The sequence below is a fragment of the Melospiza melodia genome, chromosome 4, assembly GCF_035770615.1.
Source record: "Melospiza melodia melodia isolate bMelMel2 chromosome 4, bMelMel2.pri, whole genome shotgun sequence".
NCBI classification, from domain to species: Eukaryota; Metazoa; Chordata; class Aves; order Passeriformes; family Passerellidae; genus Melospiza; species Melospiza melodia.
This window is the reverse complement of record NC_086197.1, coordinates 13031811-13054351: the sequence shown is the minus strand read 5'-3', so window position 1 is coordinate 13054351 and position 22541 is coordinate 13031811. Positions and strand designations below refer to the sequence as shown.

Below are 22541 nucleotides of genomic sequence, written 5' to 3'. Positions count from 1 at the left end.
GGTGAAGGTGGATAAAAAGTCTTCCAGGGCATTCTGTTGATTTTCAGCGGGAAGGAGGAGAGAGCCGTCGTGTCAACCACTGCAAGAACGGGAGTCTTGGCAGGGTTGTTTGTTGTTTTGGTTTTTTTTTTTTTTTGTTTTTTTTTTTTTTTTGGTTTGGTTTGGTTTGGTTTGGTTTTTTTTTTGCTGCTGAGCACGTCTTCGTGTCTTAATAAAACGTGCTAAAAGCTCCATTTTCGGTGGCAAACATGACACCGATGGGAGAGAAAGTAACGCAATACAGAAGCTGTTGGACGGGCCGGGGTGATGCATGGCAGGATCCATAAAGAAGCCACTATCTCCTCCAGTTAGGAGGAGAGAGCAGGTTCCACTCAAGCAGTCCTTCCTCTAGGGGATCTTCCGTCGTTCCCGTTTCTATTTCCGGTACCCCAGATTGCTGGAGAAACAGGGATGAGGTGAAACATCCCTTAATATTTCTGTCGATGACGTTTCCAGGCACTGAACCATTAAGTATCTGCAGCCTTGCTGACTTCATGTAACCCCCCGCGATAGCAGGTCACATCAAATATTGACCTCAGGCAGGTTTGAAACAGAAATATTTCCTGCCAGGATCACAGAGCATTCGGATACTGCTTAATTCGGACACCGTTTTAATTATTAAGCACATCAGAAATTAAAAATTACAGCAGTAAAAATTTACAGTGCTCCAGATGCAAATAACAGCGGAAGCTCTGGGTATGAGTGATGTATCTTTTGGAAAGATGAAGTCGTGGGCAATACCCAGAATATGGGGGCAATCCCCACCCTTTTCCTCTTTATTCTGGAGGAAAAGAAAGGTGACAGCCGGGCAGCTCTAAAGGGAGCGGGGAAGATCCCCGTTTTCCAGCGGAGAGAGGGTCACTATGACATTAGAGGGATGCTGGCGGCGGGAGCTGCTGCTGCCCAAGGGAGCAGCGAAAGGTGTCGGCACCCCTTTGAGGGGAGGTAGGAGCGCTTCTTTCGTGCCCATCCGAGCCGAGGGCGCGCAGGGATGCGGACATCGGGGACCCCGGCCCGTTCTGGGAAGGGGTCCTGGGAAGGCCGGGGCTCTCCGCTTCCCGGGGCTGCCAGGGATGCTGCGGCGAAGAGCGTGAGAGCCGGTCCCGCTCGCCTCCCCCACGGCCAAGTTCGCCTTGCCTTTGCGACGTTTGCGGTAAAGGCCAACGAAATCCTGCTGCCCTCGGCATCGGCGGGGCTGTCCGGCCGCGGGGAGCCCGCCCGAGCCTGCCCTGTCCCCCCGGCCCTGGGCAGGCATTGACCGGAGCTCAGCCTCGACGGCGGCAGCACGTGGAGCGCCGGGAGCGGCGGCGAGGCCCCGGCAGGAGACCCCGGGATTCCCGCCCGGAGCGCCGCTGCCTGGCACCGTCCCGCAGGGGGGAACATCGCTCCCCGGCCCCTCCATGGACAGGTGTCGTTGTGCTGCCGCCACCCCATTCCCTGCTCTCCCATCGCCCCGACACCGCTCATTCTGGGACTCGTTGTTGCCTTCTTTCCCCCGGCACTGGGCTTGATGAGATACAACAAACGCCCGGTTCCGCCCAGAAAGGACCCGGTGTGTTCTTCACCTGGCGCATCTTCCCGGCTTCCGACGTGCCCTTCAGCCAGGCGCACCCCAGGCTTGGGGTAAAAAAGAATCCGCGGCTGGGAATAGATAGATAATAGGGGATTAAAAAACAACAACAATAAAGCAAATACTTTATTAGTGTCCGCCCGACTATAGTGTCGGCAACTATTTCAGTGTAATTCTGCCCCATTTTGTCCAAAATACAGCTGTTTCTGGGAAAAGGAGAGACAGATGCTGAAGTGCCCGTCTAAGATGTTGCCGACAATACCTCCTTTCCAGCGTGACGTTTTATTGAAGGGAATGTTTCCGTCTTCAATCAACAAAATGAGTGTGGTACTCGCTGCTATATGTATAGAAACCATTTGGATGGAATTTGCAACGTTATTCTCATCATCATCGTCATAATCTTCATCCTCCTCCTCATCATCATCATTCAGCATCAATAATTTTTGCCATAATAACCGGCCTGTGGTTTTAGAATAAAAATTAACTCCCGGAAAAGAAAACTGCACGGTTTGATTTCTTTATACGACTTTTCTTCCTCTACACAGCGCATCTGTGGATAAAGTCAGTTTCGACCTGAAAATGATGGAAATTGGCAAACCGTCTCCATTTCAGGTGGAGTGGGTCAAACTCTGCCAGCACCAGTCCGAAGTTTTCCAGTGCCAACTTTTATTTGCATTTTTACAGTTCGCTGTCCCTCTCCTTTCCCTCCCAGGCACATCTTTAAAAGCAGACTCACATTTAAAACACCTATCCGAGGCGGGACAAATGCTAGAAATAAAACATTCCAAGTGGCTTCTCGTTCTCCTGGTTTCACGCTCAGCAGAGTTGCCCCAGCCGCATGTCTAGCAGGGAAAAGGGCACTGAGGAGATATACATCTCTAACTCTATATATACACTTGTATGCACACTTAGAGAAGTATAAATACGTCCATTTTAGAATCTGAAATAATTATAAACAAGACGGTTCTGGGATGTAAATAATCGTTGAAAGGATTAAGCTTCGGTCTCTTGTAAATCGAGATCAGCGTTTCTCGAAAGGACATTGACTGCCCCAACGTCTGTGCTGAGCTTGCAGAAGAGTGGTTAAAGCAGCCAAACCCCGAGAAGATTTTTATCGCACATTGAGCGGCATACAACGTTTTTGCACCAGTTCTGCCATTCCCAGTCCATCTGAGGGCATATTTCGTTGTGTCGCTGGGACAGCTGCACCCATGTTCTGGGGCTGGTTAACTGGAGGAGGTGTTACCAGGGCGTTCGGTAACACCAAGACATCTCCTTCGGTCAATAGCCAATAAACCTGAGACGAACATTTACAGACCGAGGACACTTCGGAGCCTGGTTCTTGTTCGTTTCAGCTGCATTTCAGTTCAAGCGTCTTCTGTGGCCGCTTATTTTTCGGGGTTCGTTTTCAACGCCCAGCCCCGGTGTCCGCAGCGCACGTATTTCACCATCGCTCTCAGCACTTCCGAAATCAAGGACAGACACCCAACAATGCAGAGGAAAAGCGATGTCTCCTGCACGCCCGGGGCTGCTCAGGGCTCGGGCCCGCCGGAGCGGGAAGGGTCGAGCATCTCTTTGCCGCGGTGCCAAGGGGCAGGAACCGCTCGGCTCAGGGGGAAGGCGGGGGAGAGGCGACAAACCTGCCGGGAAGCGCCTCTCCGGACTGGCATCTTCTCGGAAACGAGAGAAGCAGAGGGAAGAGCGGAGAGGAAAGCTCTTCCCGCGGGGGAGGCGAGAGGTGTGGGGAGCCGGGAGCCGCCGGCAGCCGCCCCCCGCTCGCTCCCTACAGCGGCTGCTCCGCGCTGGTCCTTTCCCGAAACCCAGTCTCGCCAGGAAGCCGCGAGTGTGTGTGCATGTCTTTATTTCTCACTCAGCCAGGCTATGACTACATATATGTTCCCTTTTTTCTTGACGTTGCTCCTGAAATCGAAGCCTAATTTTTAACATCGGGGAGACGACAAGAGCCAAAGCCCCGCCGAGGCTGGAGGGAAGGCGGAACCCTTCGGTGGAACCGGGACAGCAATAAAGCAATTAGCCGAGAGTGGGGCTGGAGGCTCGTTCAGCCTCTCCCAGGGCGAGCTAAGGGTGCCACGGCAGAAGCAGGGAGCTCTCAGCCCACCGAGAGCCGCTGGGGGGGAATTAAAAATGCCCCACGGAGCGCGAAATGAGCCCTTGTCGGGCGAGGCGTACGGAGAGGGCTCAGCCAGGGAGCACGGATTCATTGCAGCCCCGGCTAGATCAGTGTCTTTCCATTGTCATCCTCCCCCTAGGAAAAAAAAAAAAAAAAAAAAAAAAAAAAAAAAAAAAAAAAGGAGAGGGAGAGAAAAAAGTAGGCGGATTGCAGTGACTGACTGCCCAATGGCAGCCCCGGGCCTCAGGAGAGTTACAGAGAGAGAGGGTGAGAGAGAGAGAGAGGCACTTTCTGCCATCCAAATCCCTTAAACCATCCTCATTCCGACACGAGAACCCACTGTAACAACTTCCAACCACTGAGACATGACAGGCAGGAGCCCAGAGGCAGCAGCAGCAGCGAGAGCAGCAACAGCAGCAGCACACACACTGCACAGGGACCAGCATTAGCACCAGGGGAATACTACACACAACAATACAAACAAACAAACAAACAAACAGACAAAGCCCCCCCAGGCCCAAGGGACTGGATTCCAACTCAGATTCAAGCCACAGCTGACACCAAAAAGGGTGGGGAATTACGACCGGGGGGGCCAGAAAGGAATAACCAAGGAAGCGAACTCAAGAGTGTAAACGGGATTCAGCCATGATCCTTTTTTCATCTCGCAGTGTGTTACTCTCAGTGTATTACCCTCAGATTTTCCTCATCCTTACCAGTGGGAGTTACCTGTAAGTGATCCAGATTTTTTTTTTTTTTTTCCAAATACTGTTTGCAATGCCCCCGCTAGCAGCTACCTAGGGGCAATGCGCAGAGCGAGCAGAGGGAGCCGGGAGAAGCCAGCACGGGCGGCAGCTCCGTGCGGTGCGTGGTGGTGAGGTGCGTGGTGGCGGTGGCGGCGGAGGAGGAGGAGGAGATGCCGCGCCGGTGGCGGTGCTGGCGCTGCTGGTCGGACCCCGCCGGGGGAAGGGACGCACCGCCAGGTAACTCCCGGGGCTGCCCCGCCGGCGAGGCCGGGGCCCGGCGTGCCCGCAGCGGGGGCGGCGCACCTGGGAGGGCGGCGGGGCAACGGGACGCGGAGCGGCCGGCGTCTCCCCTGGGGACTCCGACCCCGACTCCTCCTCCCGCCAAACCGGAGATGGGCATCGCTTCGCGCCCGCCGGGGGAAGGCTGTTCGTGCGCGGAGGTCCCGGGGAGCGCGGGGCTGCCGCAGCCGTGCCCTGCTCGCCGGCCGGCTGCTTTCGCTCCGGAGGGTTCTCCAGCGCCGCAGTTAGAGCTGGCTCCAGGACTTTTTCCTTGTGAGGAAGGGGGTGGAGGTAGGGGTGGGGGAAATGAGAGTCGGTGGGTGGGACTGCGAGGAATTTCGGTCTCTTTTTTTAATATCTATATCTGTATCTATCGTTGCGGGGGATAAGAAGCGGCTGGGCTAGTCCGTGAGGGCTGCGCAGAGAGTGTCCGCCGCCGTTCAGCTGCAGGTCCCCGGCAGGTCTCAGTGCCTCCGGGGCAGGTTGGCGGGGGTGCTGGGCCGGGGTCCCGTCCGGGAGCGCAGCCGGAGCCCGGAGGGGCTGCCGGGGACCCGCCAAGGGCTTCTGTTCTCCTGCGCTCCGGAGCAGAGCCGCGCGGAGAGGAGGGCGCTGCGGCGGCAGGTACCCGGCGGAGGGAGCCGCTGTGAAATCGGGGAGCCTTCTCTCTCCCTCCCTCCCTTGGGCATCCCCCCAGCCCCGGGGCAAGAGTGCCGGGACCCGGGGGTCGTGCTCGGGGGCGCTCCGGGGCGGTTCGGAGCCTGCCCGAGCTGCCGCGGCTGCGGCACAGGGGTGCACCCCGCTCGGGGATGGGGAACCCCGGCCCGGCATCCCCGGCCCCGCGTTTATCTCGGATTTCCCTGCTCTCCTACCCTCAAGCCGACCTCAGATTTTGTGCCCCGAAGGATGCGATTTTGAGGTTCTATCCCCAAACTGTACGTGGATTTATATATATTTGGGATTTTTTTCCTCTGTATGTGCGCACAGAAGCACATGCATATGAACAAGCACGTGTGCGTGTGTTCCTCCCTGTGTGTGTCCATCTGCTTTCTGTGGGCTGTGGAAAAAAACATATCCCACTGCTGTGGGAGAAAAGTAGGAATAAACACGCCCATAAAAAGAAACTAAAAGCCTATTTCTACATTCTTAATTCTTAATGAAATGCACATGTCTTGGCCACCGATTTTTAAAAGCGCTTAGAGTTATGGAAGCACGTTAGATTGATTCAACCAGAGCTGCCTGGTTCTGTTCACAGGAGGGAAATGTCTGCTGCGTAGGTGACCGATGGCTTGTAAAAAAGCTTGCCGTGCTATCTTTGGTTGGTTGGGGTTTTTTTTGTGGTTATTATTTTTTTTATACAGGAGGAAGGAGTCGTAATAAATAAATAAATACACCCTTTTAATATAAGCGTAGCCATATTTTTCTCAAAACCGTAGGAAATTACTATCCTACAAAGTTTTCCTTCTATAAATAGTTCAAATCTTAAAACAAAAGTTTGCAACCACACACCAGATGCTGGGATGCTGGCGGTTTCCCTTGCTGTGTGACATAATTATAAGGTCCGAAAGCAAAAGCTATAGAAGTATAATAATAATACTAAGGCGACTGCTGAGGGGAAATACAAGGGAAGCAATGCCTGCTTTATTTAAAGCCAACTGCTTGTGGATCTTTTGAGCGCTGCCCCGCGACAATGAGAAGTTGTGGTGGATAAATAATGCTCTCTCGCCTTTCCCTGGGCCGTCCCCGGTTCATCCCCTCCGCGGCAGGTCACGGGGAGCTGGACCCGCGGGGCTGGAGCCGAGGTGGCTATTGCAGCCCAGCAGAGCAGAAGCGAAAGGGATCAGGAGGTGAAACGCAACAAAGCGGAGCCCCCAAAGCGACGCCCACCTCCCTCCATCCATCACTCCGGAGGGACGGAGCCGGCTGCTTTCCCGGGGGGAAAACAGCGTGCGCCGCTGGGATCAGGGTGCCCGGGACCCGACCCCCCCTCTGCTTCTCCTCCGTGACACCCCTGGCACCAGCAACACTTGCTCCTTTTCCAGAGTGTCCCCTCATCCCTCCCAGAGAGCGGGGACAGGCGGGAGAGCCGCGGTGCTGCCTCACTCCCTGTACGAAGTGAAAAGAAAGAGGAGTTATTGCAGTGCTTAATGGAGAGTAGCTACTTGCGGTGTTTGTCTGGTGGGGAAATATACTTCTCTGGCTTACTAATGGTAGCTTTTGAAGATTAAAGCATAGTAGAGTCTTGTTGGAGCATTATCTGCTGGTGTCTCTGCTACCCTCGCTCTCCGGAGCGGAGGATGCTTCCCAAGCTGCTGTTTGGTGAGCTCTCAGGGATTGCCAATGGTTATGTTAATTTTCCCCGAGATCTCCATCATCTTTTAGCTGTGGGAACGACTCCTTGGCTTCTGCATTTCTGCTCCTTCAGGGACAGAGGGGGTGAGTTTCAGCGGGCAAGCAAGTGGAGTGCGGAGTGTGCGTGCTCCGTCTCTCTTGGTGCAGGGAATGCAGGCCGGGGGAGATGGGATAATGCCCGGTTATTCTGTGAGAAAACTCGTCAAGCAAAAATCCTATCAGATTTTTCTGAATGGAAAAGGCAATGGTGAAATGAAATGAAATGGGCACCACGCCTCAGGTTTTTTTTGTGCAATAGCTGGAAAGGAGGTTAAGTTATGGTCAGCTACATCCAAACTTAATTTAAAATCCGATTCCTTTATAAAATTGATTTCTGTATTGTAAGTGTGCTATCTGATAAAGTCATCTTCTTCAGTGTGCTTGCCTGGTAACCTCTGGCCTGATGAGGCACTGTGAACATTTTTACAGCCAGAAGAAATTAGTGTCTGCCTCTCTGAAAAAGAAAACTGAGGGTGGCTCCAATAGCAGATGCATTTTAATGCTGGACGTATTTTGGTAATCCAATGAAATATTTAAAGTATAAAGCTGCCATTAAATAATGTCAGTGTAATTAGCATAAATGTCTAAATGCCAGGATTGTGCAGAACACTGGCACTGTTTCTTGCAGTGCATGTGAGAGTGTGCAAGTGTCTGTACACATTCACATATTCAGCTGCTTCTAAAGATGGTGCTCGTTGGTTTTCCATTGGTGCTCCCCTTTCACTGTTCATCTTATTTAGTGCAGGATGCATTCACCAGCAACATGAGAGACAGTTCTGAAAAAGCTTATTTGGGGATTATCTGCTGCCACATAGATACAGTTAATTCAGTTATTTGCTATGAAGTGATTTGGAACAACTCTTAAGAGAGTGTGTGTGTATGTAGTAATAGCAGCACAAATGTTCAAAGCAGATACATTTTATATTGGTGAGTAGCTATCACTGCTTGGTTAGGAAATGTAGAGGAAGTAAAATCCTCTGCATGTTTTGTGTTTGTTCTGCTGGTGCTTCCACATCCTTACAATTCCATATCCTTAACAACAGGGCTCCTCAGCACTTGTGGGAAGCAGATTAGAAGGGATGCAGATTGTTCATATGCCTACAGGAAAGTGGTCATGCCTAATCCCTAAAGATTAGGACTGCTGGAGAGAGTCCCTGGAGTTTGCTTCTTAATCCATCAGTGCTGGAGGGAGCTGCACATGCAGAGAAAAACCCAGCTGCTCTAGGAGGCAGAGCCTTCAAGGGCATAGTGGGCACAGCTTCATAGCAATGCCAGCCAGCCTGACTGATGCTCCCCCTTTAGCTGGTGCAGTCAGAGTTACACAGGCTGGCCCACTCTTCCCATCCTGGTTAGAGCAGGGCAGGATCAAATTCTGTGATTAAGCTGCCCGTTGTGGGGATGGGGTTGTCTCTGGCTCAGTCACTGAGCTGCAGCGTAAATCATTTCCCTGCTTTTGCACCTTGTTCATTTTATAACTGAGACTTCAGGGGAAGCTTGCTCTCTCAGCCTCTAGTTATGCAGTGTACAATGCCCAAAGAGAGCTCTGCTGTTATATTCTCCTTTTATGTGATACTGTAATAATGATTGTCTGTAAGAGGATTTGTAATAGGACTTCCTTCCACTTTACCATCCCTCAAAGATGTGTTTGCATATAGACAGAACAGGTCAATCTTCAAAGAGTATCAAGTATTTTCAGGCTCATCTAAAGCTAATGCTTTTGCTCAGCAGAAAAGAGAAAGATAAAGGATATTTTTATGCTGGACTGCCATAAGCTTGGCTTATGTGCCTGGCACAGGAAATTTCCATGTATTGAAGCAGCTACACAAAGATGGGAGAATGATTGTGATATGATTTCTTGGTAGCTCTAGGAGGCAAAGTCCAGCATTTCACTGTGAGACCCAGAATAAAATTCCCTGTCTAAAATCAGAGAGCCTGGTGAATCTGGGACTGGCCACTCCTTTCCTGCCAAGGTCTAGATCTAGCACTGAAGTCCTGAATATCCTTGAATCCAAATGCATTTGGATGAAAAAAACTCTCTCAATCCTTTGCAACAGTCAGTTCCAGGAATCAGATGTTTAATACACCTTGAAGTTGCAAGAAAAATAATTACTTTAGAAATTATAAGGAAAAGTGGCAGCATCCAGAATGTGTAGGATGACAGCATGGAATTACTACATATGTTATATTACTAACATAGAATAAAAAGTGGGTAAAAAGCAATATGAAATGTTCAGATGAATAGGTAAGGATGAATACAGATTTAATGCATATTAAACACCCAACAAGGCTAATCCCTCAGAAGAGAGTCTTTCAAATAAGGTGTTAAAGAGCTAAACAAAATGAGCAGCAATTATACAGTTAGACTGACAAAACCCTTTTTTTGCAATGGGAAAAGCACCTTGTATACCTGGCAGTGTGGCATGCTGAGGGTAGAATGGTGGCATCCACTTTGTCAGTGCTTGGGATTGTGCAATTTGGGCTGAAATGCAGTGAGAGAGCCCCCTGACCCCAAAATACAGTTTGACCCTCTAGTCCTCCCAAGTTACCCCAAGCAACAAAAACCTAGGACCAGCTGTAGATCAAAGGAGTTCTACAGGTATGCTGACACGAAGAGTTACAGAATTGGTTAATGTTGCAAGCCAAGTTTCTTCAGCCCACAACTTTTGCATATTGCTCTACCCTCAGTGGACTCTCACCAGTGCCTTTCATGGCTGCTGGCAAAGCATGTCTGCCTGTTAATTACCTGAGAGATGAATTTTTGCAATACAGGTTCACCTGTCTGTTTGGTTCTTCTCATTATTTTTGCTCTTTCCCCCTTGATGCTCCACTGGCTTTCTGTAGAGCATCTCTCCAACCTCCCCCAGGTATGGAACTTGCATAGTGGTACAGTAAAACTTTGTGTGGAAGGGGTCTATGGGAGTCAGACAGGCCTCTCTCAGTGAGAACCATGACAGAAAAGCAAAATCTCCATGACTTTTTTATTCTGGAATTGTGCCATGCACATGTGAACACCCTGTCAATGAGCTGAAGAAACTTGCCACCAAAAGCTTCAGGTTTACAAGCCCAGAATTATGCAGGAGGATAAGAAAAGTCCAGGAGTGTAGGCACAGTAGTATTCTGGAAAAAAAGCCAAGGAATTGGCTTCTGGAGAATGTATTTCAGCCTTTTAAGGGTTGTTAGAACCCTCTCCTCTTTTGCCATCCTTTCAATCCTCCCCCGAATGTAGAAAGATTTATTTTCTCTCCATTGTGGATAGCTGCATAGGACTTGCTGTTAACTTCTTGCTAAGACAATTCCTATGTATTTGCATTTGCTACAATACATGCCTAAGGAACATAGCAAATTCTACATTAGTAGAAATGGAAAAAAATTCTAGATACAGAGACTTAAACATTTGAGCAGTAGGTTTTTCTGTCCCTATGCATTTCTGTGATTTCTCCCTTCTGTTACTGCCAAAATGTTTTTAGAACAAACCTTTAGATAACAAACTGAGTTTTTTTCCTATGCTTCCCTCTTGGGCTTTCTTTCTAAAAGTCAGTTTTCTGGATGGAGCTGAAAGTTTGCTGCCTTATTCAGTTCTAATAGAGTATGGGCAGTTTTACTGAACTTAAGGCCAAATAGTTGCTCTCATCATAAAAACATATTTATTCCACTGGATCTGATAATAAGATGATTATCACCTACTAATTATTTTTCAGCAAATCATATCTCCTCTAGAAAATCTCAAGACAGAGTAAATCAGAGAGTTATTGTATCTTTCCTTTCTGGAAATAATTTTAATAGCGCATACAGTTTGTACCCGTATCACTGTTACAGTTTTGAACATTTATTTTTGTTTCAGCCTATGCCTGTGGATCAGATTTCCCTTGAAAAAGGATAAACTTCGTGTTTATGCAAAAATCCCACTTAATCATCGTGGTGACAGTCTTTGTTCCAGCTCTTTGTCCAAGGGTCAGATTTCACCCTGAGTTCCTAATAAGGAGAAAAAAGACATCCAGTGGTAAGGCAAGTGTGCAAGTGAGGGAAAAAATGAGGGTTAGGAGTTTGATAAGTGGCAGAAGAATTTCCCCTGTGTAGTGGCACCAGGTCCACTGGTCCCTGCACATCCCAAAGGTTTTATCTGAGGTAGGGCCACACTGTTACAGGCAGTGACACCACTTCCAAAGCTGGTGGAACTGTATGGACTTTACTGGCAGATTTGTGATGCTAAAAGTAATGCTGGTGAGCTGGGTCTCCACCAGCAGGTACTTGGAATGCACAGCAAAGGTATTCAAAATAATTTCTTTCTGGATGGCCATCACTGTGTAGAATTTTGGGAAGATCTTACCTTTTGTCTTTTAAGCTTTATGGGCCTAAAGCTTCTCTGCCCTGAGGCCATATCCACAGCTCAGCAAGCTAATAAAGCAGGAGTGACTCTGCTGCAGTCAAGGGAATGACTCCAGTGCAATCAAAAAGAGTACCAAACAGAAAGTCAGCACCAGCCTTGTCCTTACAGTATCCATTTGAATTTGGCCTTGACCCAGGCTGCTGTTTTATGCAATTTGTAGGGAATCTGGCCATGGTTAGCAAGAACATACAGTGAAGACAATATTAGTAGGAGGCCATGCCAGACAAACCCCAAAATCAGTTCCATGGGCCACTGAAAGAATTATGGCCTTTGGAATCAGCAAGACCAGACATAAATCCAAAACCTTATTTAATTTTTTGAGGAGAGAAATAAATTAAATGCCTTGAAGCATTTGCTGTTGCATGTGAAGTATTGCAGAGAAGCCCAAAGCTGGAAGTAAGCATGAGCTAGAAAGATATAAACCACTGTCTGCATGCAGGCAGGACATGAGAAATGTTTTGACTTGTATCCAATTAAAAATTTTGAAGTGCTGCAACACTGGGACCGGATGTAATACGCACCTTACTAGTCTGGTTGAAGTGAGACATAATTATCAAATGTGACTACTATTTAATAATGATTTCTTTCATCAGGGGTTGTAAGTGAATTAATCCTACCAGTATGCAAGTGAATTGGGCAAGGATCATTTCCCTCACTCCTGGGGCAGAGTGCAGCAGTTGCAGCACCCAGAAGAGCCGTACGGACATGCAGGGCCAGCACCAGTCCTGGCATTCCTGGCAGCTAGGCAGGAAAGCATCTGAAAAAGCCCAAGCACATCTTTGATTGATCTGGACCCCGGCCAGGGCCAGTCCCTCTAAACACTGCACTTTCCCATGGTGGGTTTTGCTCTGAGATGAAGATAGGAGCGGTCCGAGAGTGAGCCGATGTCTGAGATGCTGAATAGCAGTATCGTGACTGCTGCCTGCCTCAGTTTCCCACAGCTTTAATAGGGCAATAACAGCACTGGCAAGGCTTGAAAGTAGGGGAGGGGCAGGAGAGCAAGAGCTGCCGCAGCAGTTTGGAAAGAGAAAACACAGCGTAAGTGCTGCGTCATGACTTTCAGTGACTCTCTCTCTGACCACAAGCACAAAGGCGATGCTGCTGCACTCACCGAAACGCGGCGTCACCATCGCCCTCTTCACCACCAGCATGGCCTTGGGGAGAGCTCAGGGCTGCTCACCAAAGTCAGGAGCATCACTTCTGACAGCGCCTCCTCCTTCCAGACAGCCACTGTGGGCAGCATGGAGCAAGCCCTGGCCTCGGAGAGCTGCTGGCCTCGGGGCTGGAGTGCTGGGCACAGACAGGACACGGTTAAGGGAGTGCTGAGGTGAATGGCTGCATCTCTCATGACTCCTTTGGCTGCTGGCCAGGGAGCCATGTGACTCCTTGGTCAAAAGAGTCCTCTCAACCATGGGACACTTTTTTTCCCCCTCTGGTTGTACCTTTTCTTTTCTGAAGTTAAAAAGAAAACAAAACGTACCCACAAAACTTTCCACATTAAAGTTATATTGTAGTCCGGTGACTCAGGGTGAGAAATTCAAGGGGAATGAAGAGGAAGGGAAGCATTCCTGAATCAGATCTGTTGTGCTGGGCCTTAAAGAAGAAGATGATTTTGCTGGATGGAGAACAGCTCTGCTGCAGCACAGTGAGCAAGAAGTAAAGGATGAGACTTAAATCCCTTCCCTGCTGCTGTGGACTGCTGCTAAAGCTCCCAGGGTAGCTTCAAACCCAGTGGACTTTGACGCTATCAAGAGGGCTGAGGGTGGAAGCACAAATAAATATGGCTTCTGATTCACAGAGAATTCCTTTTTCTCCACTCCCATGGCCTAAAGGGTATATCAACTAGCTTAACAGTTTTTGGTTAGCTTTTTTTCATTGGCACTGCCCACAATAATTAGACTGGCACATCCCTAGTAGACTCCCTGGAGTCTTTTGTTCCTCTGCCTGCTCTGTCTCTGGGGAGCTCTGCCCAGGGTAGGTGCTCCTGAGGGGAGAGATGAGGTCAGGTTATTGTTGTTAATGTCACTCTGGTTATGTTGTAAAAGATGTATCAAAGAGGAAGTTCTTGCACTATGACCTACAGGTCATCAGGCTCTGGATTAGGCTAATCTCTAAAAATTTGTCCCCTAGACAGATCCTTTCGACCGAGAGTAACTTACCTCTAGGCACAGAGCTTTGTAATGTGGTTTGTGATCTCCATTGTTCCAGAGAAGCTCTGCAGCTGAGGCAGAGGCTTGTTCTGCCTTCTCTTACTAGGCCATGATCCACTAATTGTTGTGTTGAGGTCAGGTTTGACACCTTGAACTGAGGATGAAAGAGAGCAGGGGAGGTGAGAAGGCCTTGCATGCAGAGGTGATGTGTGTGGCATAGCCTCACCTGGACACTGACTTTGAACTCAGCATGCTGTATTCATGGTCAGAGCACTTTGGAAGTCATTAAGTCTACACCTCACTGTGGCTTTGTGCTCTCTTTGGAGAAAAAGGGCAAAACATTTTGAAAATTCACAGCCAATAATTTTTCCAGGCTTGTCTGTCTCTTTGGGACTCTTGTAGGCTGAACTGAGTGGTTGGAAAAGCTGTGGATGGAGAGCTGCAAGTTCAGGGATGTCCATTAACCAGCAACACGGAATGCAAGCTGTGCCAAGGGTGTGGAGGTGCAGGACAGGATTCAGAAACAACAGCTTGCTCCTTTGTTTGTAACCCCCAAATGCTGGCACGCTTCAGAGCAGAGCCAGGGTCTCCCCTTGGTGTAAATACTCACTTTTAAGGAATGCACTTGAAACAAGGATGTGTGCCTGGCCCTGTATGCTCCTCTCCTTTCCCCACCCCAGTTATGCAGTGTGCCAAAGCCAGTTCCTCAGCAACAAGACTTGGCAGGTGGCACCTGATGAGATAATTGTGCCCCTGGGACATTCGGAGTCATGAGATGCAGCCAGGTGCTCCTGATCCTTCCATGGGTGTGATTTTCTGTGGTAACCACACCCTCAAGTGCTGTCCTACTGCAATTAGGAAATTTGTTCAGTTTGGGTCAAGTGCTTCTATTAGGGTGCTCTTCACACCTAACATGTGTTGGCATGGAGAAACGTGTGGATGTCCAGGGTCAGGAGCATAAGGCTGAGGGATGTTCTTCCAATGAACAGGGAAGAAATCCTACTTCTCACCACTTTGATCTCGCTTATGTCCAAATCTGGACCTTCCCTTCATGAAGAGCCACTAATCCGAGCATTGATTCAGGTGCAAATAACGAAATGGCTCCTTTGGACAAGATGCTGCTCCATTTCGTGTGCAACAGATGAGGAATGTTTTAAGAGTTTGCCACTTTTGCTTCCTGGGATTTCCATTTTGCAAGAAGTTCTTTTAAATCTTAGACATATGAGGGCCATGCAGCAGGACAGACCAAATGACAGTTCCCTTTTTGTAATTTGAAAGTGCCTTGCTGTCCCAGGCTGGCTTGCCTTGCTGTCTTACTCCTGGTGTGGACGCTAGAGGTTGAATCAGTCACAGCTTCTTATTAAAGACTTGGTGTAGCAAAGCCCAACAGAAAATGAAGTGCTCTGGCTGTCATGGAGGTGAATAGGAAAGGGGGGTCTCCAGTGAATTGCAGTGTTCCTTCTCTGTGTCTTTCCTTGGGCAGCGCTGTCACTGCTTGCCATGTTTGCTGCAGTGCTGTAGGAGGCAAGAAATGAGACAGCCAAGAAGTGGCTTGAGGTGCTGCCAAGTCTTGCTCCAGCTTTGGGGAAACCTTTCCTGACAGTGCACAGAAAAGTTCTTCCAGCACTGCCTGCCTGGCCTGCAAGCAGGGGAGGATGGCTCTGTGCCTTCATGCAGGGAAGCACATGCAAGGCTTCTGCTATTTGCCCTTCTCACTGCATCTGGGTACTGCCTAAAGTTGAAGTTTAAACTTTGGTTCCACACAAACATCGCCTGAATAACTTCAGGATTTAGGTCAAAGTATTTTGTTAGGACAGTGCTGTTTTTTGGAAAGAGAGGCTGGTGCATTTTACCTCTCTAAAATTGAAACCCTCTTTCAGCACTAATCAAAATCCCGCTTTTCTTTGTTATGCCAAGATAGGATTTTTTGAGGTGTATCAGATTTTTTTTACATGATAGTTGCCATTGTATACCTAATTAGAAATCAGCTTTAGCTTTCTGACAATAGCTGGCACAGATTATGTAAACTGTAAGACATCTTGTGAGATAATTAAAGCGTTGACTGAAAACACAGCACAGCAAAAGGAATGTTTCTTGAAGTGAAGCCACTTTACAGGTTGGCTGTGTGTGTTTTGTTAAATGCAGCCCAGGCATAACTACCCTGACTTGGATGAATAGCCCAGAAATTGGCACCTTATTTTTTAGGAAAAAATATTGAAATTCTCTCAGTTTCTAACTCTTTTAAAAATTAAACAGATGTGTATGAACATACTGCTTGTGAAGGGTGCCTGAAGCACAGCCCTGGAAAATGAATTCCTCTTCTTACCCACAAAACCAGGACAGCACAAGCAGAGGGTGTGTGAGCTTCCCCACTCCACCCCATGCTCATGTCTCATCCATGACCTAGAGGGGCAACCTCTAGCTAGGCACAGGCGGGTGGCTCAGTCTCTGTTCTCATTTAATCCTGGGCCAACCTGCCAAGGCTGCTGGAGAGGGTGCCAATTGTGGTGGTGGTTTCTGTGATGTGGAGAGCCATCCACTGGGAACTGGATTAAGACCATCAACTCCTTTCAAATACTCTAGGCCACAAAGCTCCTGCCAACCAGTAACCATTTTTTTGGTCACTACTGACTTGGGTCATGTTTGGATCAGCGATGAAAGGCTCCATAGCCCAGTACCAAGCCCCTGAGCCATACAGTTTCCCGAAATAATTTTTTTAAAGAAGGAAAACATTATTTTTTGTCCTAGGTTCTACTTTGATCTGCTGATGTTTAATGTGCATATTGGCACTTTAGGACACATAATTTTCATTACTTGATTGTAGAGGGCTCAGATGATGGGAAGCATTTTGGAAGATGGCAGGTGGCAGACCCATGTGGTGTGATCTAAAATAAGCTCTCAGAGATAGTGGTTACACACTGGCACCCCAGCTTACATTATATTTTGACCTAAAATTGATTTTACACCTTGAAATTTATCTCATTATCCCTCAGGAGAAAAATTGCCATTAAAATTGGAGATCAGATTCTCTGTTGCTCTTGTTCTTTCAGAGCTACCTAGTTGTGTGTCAGATCTGGTAGCATTTCCAGCAGCTGTTCCTATTGTCAGTGGCCCCTGTTGGTCTCTGTGCATGCCCTCTAGTGCTCTGAGTTGTTGGGAGGTGATTTATTTCTCAGAGATAAAGACTAAATCTTTTTGCTGAATGCTAAAAAATCCAAGGTTTCTATTGGATTGCATGGCCCAGCTGGGCACAGAAATGGAGCAAAGTTCCAGCTTTACCCCCAAAGCATAAGTTCCTCTCTTCAGCACACCTGAGAGAGGAATTAGGGCCAGCTGAAATAATTTTGTTGGCAATAAATTACATTGCTTCCTGGGGCAGTAGCTCCTGCCCAGAAGAGACCCAGCCCCAGAGAGCTCTGAAAGTGAGCAGCACATTTTCAGCATGCCAAGTGAAATGTTCTGGCCTTTCTCAGGTAATGTATAACCATGCAGCGCTGCCACCATCCCTCCCTTGAGCTGAAGCAATTCCTGAAGGGTAACTGGGTTTGTTTTTCTGGGGGTAATTTCCATTGAAGCTGGCAGGAGGGCACTGCTTTGATTGCTTGAGTTCCTTGGAACAGTGAGTCACCTGTCTCTTCTCTGTTACACATGGAGGTGACGCTGCTGGGATAACAAAGGAGTGGCTGTAAAGATGATAGAGAATTCTGAGCAAAATCCATTTGCAGCTGTGGGTATTCAGAAGAAACAAATAGAGGAAAAAATGGTATTTATTGCTGGTATTGTGAGGCTGTGGTAGAACCTGCTTTCTCACACACAGGTGAAGTGTCAGAGGCATCTTACCTGTGGTTTATTAATCTTGGACTGTGAAGCATGTATCTTGGATTTCCTTTTATTTTGTTAAAAAGAAAATGAAAATATTTTATGCATCCGTCTGCTGTGAAAACTTATACCTGTTAAGAGAAATAGAGGAAGATAAAGAGTATTGAAGAAATTGTGCTTGAAAGATTATATATAGCCACATAGATACATATAGAAATAATAATTCTTTATTTTTTTAAATAAGTGTGTATCTTATTAAGAAGTTTCTCTGCTTATTTGGAGCCCTTTATTTATAATTTATCTTTCCAGAGTAGAAGCTTCCCTTTTAGTGACAACTGAGGCTTAAGTTCATGGAGAGCTGGAAGCATACAGGCTTTGGAGAGTTTGCAGTTACATCACATATTTAAACAGACCATGTCACACATGTGGAAAACAGGATATACCCAGTGCCCAGCACCCTTTATGTTCCCTCAGTAGAAAGGGATTCTAAGACATGCTTAACTCTTTCCTGAAACAAGCTCTAAATTTGAGCGGCCTCTCAATTTTACTTTTTCCCTTCTAAACCCATGAAAAGAGAACTGAAAATGAACTTTGTCAGAGAAATCTCAGTTTGGGACATATAAGTTTATGTAAATAAGTCAGATTTTTTTTTTTCTGTAAGCTTGTTGGCTGTGAGTGGAGACCAAGCTAGGAGTTTTGAGGTGAGAGGTGATGAGGAGTGGTGGTGGCATGGGAGGGACAGCCAGGGAAAAGTCTGTGTGTTCCCCAGGGAGAAAGGAATGGAGAGAAGGGTGGGGTGGAAAAACCCATCTGGAAGGAGACTAACAACAGAAAGGAAGAAAGTAAGAAGTCCATGGAGCCTGGAAAAGGTGGATCTGGAGGATGAAAGAGGCTTTTGGACAGCTTCCAGAGAGGGAGCCAGTTCTTGGGAGGTTCAGCATTTGGCTAAGCCATTGCCCAACCTGTCCTGTGGGTCCAAGTCATGACCCCATCAGCTGCCCTGAGATTTAACCACCTCACAGCAGCTTTATTGCCCCTGAGCATGAGGATCATATCCTGGAACCAGAGTGCAGGTGGGGCACTGGGGATTGTGCTCGGGAGGGGTGAGCAGAGTGGCTCAGGAAACCAAGCTCAGCCCAGAGACACCCACGGTGCTGCTGTGGCTTGTTTGTCCCCAGACAGGATGTGAGTGACCATTGCTGGCCAGGGAGAGAGCACAGACAGAGTGCAGGTCACAGCTGGCTGGTTTCAGCTCGATCAGAGCACGATCCCCTTTTTCAGGGGAGAAGTACAGGAGAGGGAATGTAAGAGAGGAGCCAAAGCACAGTTTACATCAATAAGAGAATTTGGTATTTGAAGAAGACTTTATGCATGGCTGCTCCACATAAGTTGTGCTCAGCTCTCCAGCTGCAGGATTTTGGGGTCTCTTGGATTGTCCTAAGGACGGTTTTGCAATTAAACATTTGAGAAACATAATAAGGCCTTTACATGGGTGCACTTTTAAACTTAGAGATTCAGAAATGCTCTAACACTGATGGTCAAAAGAGATGTGGAATAAGGGCTGTCTTCACAGTTTGGTTTTTTTTTGGGTTTTTTTTCTTTTTGGGTAAAAATACTATTTGACCTGAGAGTCTGCAGCTGCAGTGTGTACTGGGAACACAAATCCTTGGTGTGACACTGGTGTGTGAGGTGGAACTCACACAGTCACTGTGTGTGGATGCTCAGCTTTGCCTTCCTCTAGAGCATGAATTAATTTCAAAAGCCAGCTTTCAGGGAGTATAGCATTGCTTGTGTGCAGCCAAACCATAAGGGATTTTTTTTCCCCCCCAAATTAAATTCAGCTCTTTCCTTGCCATCTTTAGAACTATTTTCAATATTTCAGCTGACTGGGATCCAGTTTTTAAAAATATATATATGAGCCTTTGCTTGGCACAGAATAGAGACCTTGGATTTTATAGCATTCATGCACTACAAGGATCTAGTTTATTACTTAGTAAAGTGTTTTTGGGACATATCTTTTTATGTAAAACTAAGTTCAGAACAATTCATATTACACATCTCTCTTCTCTGCTGTTTTCTTCATGGATACAAATATTTATAAAATATTTATAAGGTGTAGAAAAACTCCAGAGAAGGTCTGACTGAGTGGTTTTGAGGTAATCCTTTTAGCTTTTCTTAGAATCCTCTATTCAAAGTTACACACCATTTTAGTTGAAATTGGTGCCTCATCCATACCTATATGATTTTGGTGTGTGTCCAAGCCTGATCCTCAGGGTTTCACTCAGCAGTTTTCTCCAAGGGGCATGTATGTGCAAACCTGAGACCAGGCAAATGTTAACATCAGGCGGCTGTTGAATTTCATCCTTCTCAGTAACTCCTTGAGATGAAGATTGGTATCTGAAGTTATCTTATCAAGGCTTGTCTCAGTGCAGCTATGCCGTTTCAGTCTTCCATACAGTCAGAGAGTTGTATTTTCTTTTTCTCCCCCTCCTGTCTTCCCTCTATTGTTGTTTCTAAAATAAAATGCTTAAGGAAGGAGATAACTGACAGAGAAACACATGAAACTCCAAGGAGGCTCAGAAACCACCTCTGATTCCCTTTGGTGTGTCCTTCTATTTAGAATAAACCTCAAGTCAGTCACTTTCCTGAAGATGTGAACCCCAAAATACACTTCCAAGGGACCAGGAAGCACCTGGCAAATACCTGGAGAGAGATTTACTCCCATGTTCAGACACATGCAGGCACACACGTGCAGCTGCCCAGGCAGAAGAGCGAATGCTGGCTCCAGTGTTTCCAAGTTGAGAACACATATCTGGGCAAGCATAGGTTATTATAACTCTGGACAGCAAACCACAAAGGCATTCAAAGAATCACCACCACAACATTTTGCAGAATATTATTACAACTGTCACTAGGAGTTCTCTCAGAAATCTGGAAATTGCAAAGGACAAAAATTTAACCACTGAGGAGCAGGGAATTCTCAAAAATTATCTGGCAGTATGCTGGCATGTTTGACCAGACAGAAAGGTGCTAGACTGTGCTGCTATGATCCTGGAGTGTAAAGAGGGAAAGTAATGTCAGAATGATACTCATGTGCCCCTCTTCCTTCAAGATCCTAATGCATTATCCTTAGTGTTTTCTTGCTCTCCTCCTCTATATTGCACCACCTCAAGCTGGACTGGCTCCAAGGACTAACTTAAATACTCTTCAAAATCTCACATCTCATTAGAGCTGAGATTTTGGAAACAAGTTTGAGTTTTAAGAGAGAGAAAGTAAATGGAGCTGTTCCCATATAACCTATGCCAGCAAAATACATCACATCAGGATTGCATTTAAATTATATCTGGTTGAGCATGACCTCTTGACTGTTAAAAGCCTTATTTTGTGCTTTTGTATGTTCTGATAAGATGCATGGCATTTTGTGTTGCTCCAAATCTTAATTTTACAAGATGAATCCTTTCCCCTTGTTTCCTTGATGCAAGAGCCTATCAGAAGAGAAGTAGGGAGTTGGACACAAGGATCAGAAAGCTGGCACCTTTGAAACTTGGAAAGTTTGCACAGGAAGAGGTTTTGGTAGTTTGAGCCCTTGGGATATCTTTTAGACAGGAGGTGGAGTAGGGCTGTGTGCAAAGATGCAGAGCTTGAATTCCTTCCTTAAATCCCACATCAACAATGACTGAGGAATCTTCTTCATGCTGCATCCTTTTGAGATGCTACTTCAACCCAAAGTGATCCATGAGCACATTGCCTAAAAGCTTTTGGTTGCATTACTGGGAGTGAAATGATTAAGCACACTCATCACCATTTCTGCCAGTTTTCAGGAAAAGCAGATTTGTGATGTTTCTCTTGGACTTAAGGTTTCAGGCTTCTTGTGGAAGCACTCGCGGCCAAAGCGGGGCTGCAGATCCACAGTGAGTGAGGACATGCTCATGTAGCTGGCCCTGATTCCTGTCTGGGACAGCCTGCCAGCATGTGCAAAGTGCTGCTGGGGGTGAACAGCTGCTGGCAGCAAAGCCTTGCTGCCTCTGTCATCATGTGTCCCAGGGATGGCTTTCTTGGAGCCCCACATGGAGACCCTGTGTGTGCTCCTGTTTGCTGGGATTGGGATTGCTGCACCCAGAGCAGTTCTGTACCTGCCTTCTGTGTTCTTCTGTGATGCTCTGTGCAGAAAAAAGTTTATGTTAATCCTGGAAATACCTGAGAGAGCTATGAAACTTTATTTTTACTGCTGGTCATGCTCACCTCCCTCCTAAGCCAGGTGTCTCTAATAGTGACAGTTCAGGTTCTTGTCTGTAACACAGAACTGGCACTGAGGGGGTGTGAGAGTGCCCAGTTGTGCAAAATCCTTTTGGCTGGCACTGCTCTGATGGCTTGACTTTTGGCGCAGATCTGGAAATTGAAGTTCAGCTTCAGTTTGACAGGACAAGAGGGCATCAGCTTAAGCTGTGCCAGGGGAGGTTCAGGTTGGAAGTCAAGAAGAACTTCTTCATGGAAAGGGTTGTAGGCATTTACTGCCTAGAGAGGTGGTGGAGTCTCCATCCCTGGAGGTGTCTGAGGAACACCTTGGTTAATATGGTAGGAATTGGTCACAGGCTGGACTTGATGATCTGGGAGGTTTTTACAACCTTAATGGTTCTATGATCATATCCTCTCACTTCATCCCATTCAGCTCTGGGGCCATTTTGTTGTCTAGTGTAGCAATTTGCAACCAGGAGAAAACACAATTGTAGTTTTGAAAGTATAAAAAACCTGTAGACCACAGGGTGAATGAGAATGTGTTGGACCAGGGGTGCTTTTTAGGCACCTGGGTCCATAAGCTATGTAAAATTGTGGATTGCTTTAGAGTCATATGATCCTGTAAGGCCTAGAAATGGACAGAAGACAATCCCTAGCTCCTCAGGGGTGCAGCATGCTCATTTCCAGCCAGAATGACTTATGAGAATTACACATGAATCCTGTTTGTCATGCAAGGCTGACCATTGTGCCTGACATAGGAAACGCTGATTCTGGGGGGAAATATGTTTATGTATGTGCT

At 47.3% G+C, this 22541-nt stretch overlaps 1 protein-coding gene across 2 annotated transcripts in view; it reads left to right on the top strand.

Moving 5' to 3' along the window:
• The window catches only part of WNT7B (Wnt family member 7B), a 93545-nt gene that overhangs the window by 2824 nt on the left and 68180 nt on the right, over positions 1-22541 (top strand). The window contains exon 1 of one of the 2 annotated variants that reach the window (XM_063153943.1): positions 4002-4468. The exons of the other annotated variant lie outside the window; for it this stretch is intronic. Coding sequence (XP_063010013.1) covers positions 4386-4468 — 83 coding nt within the window. The 5' untranslated portion in view covers positions 4002-4385. Of the gene's footprint in view, positions 1-4001; positions 4469-22541 lie in introns of those variants that run through there. 2 annotated transcript variants of the gene reach the window in all.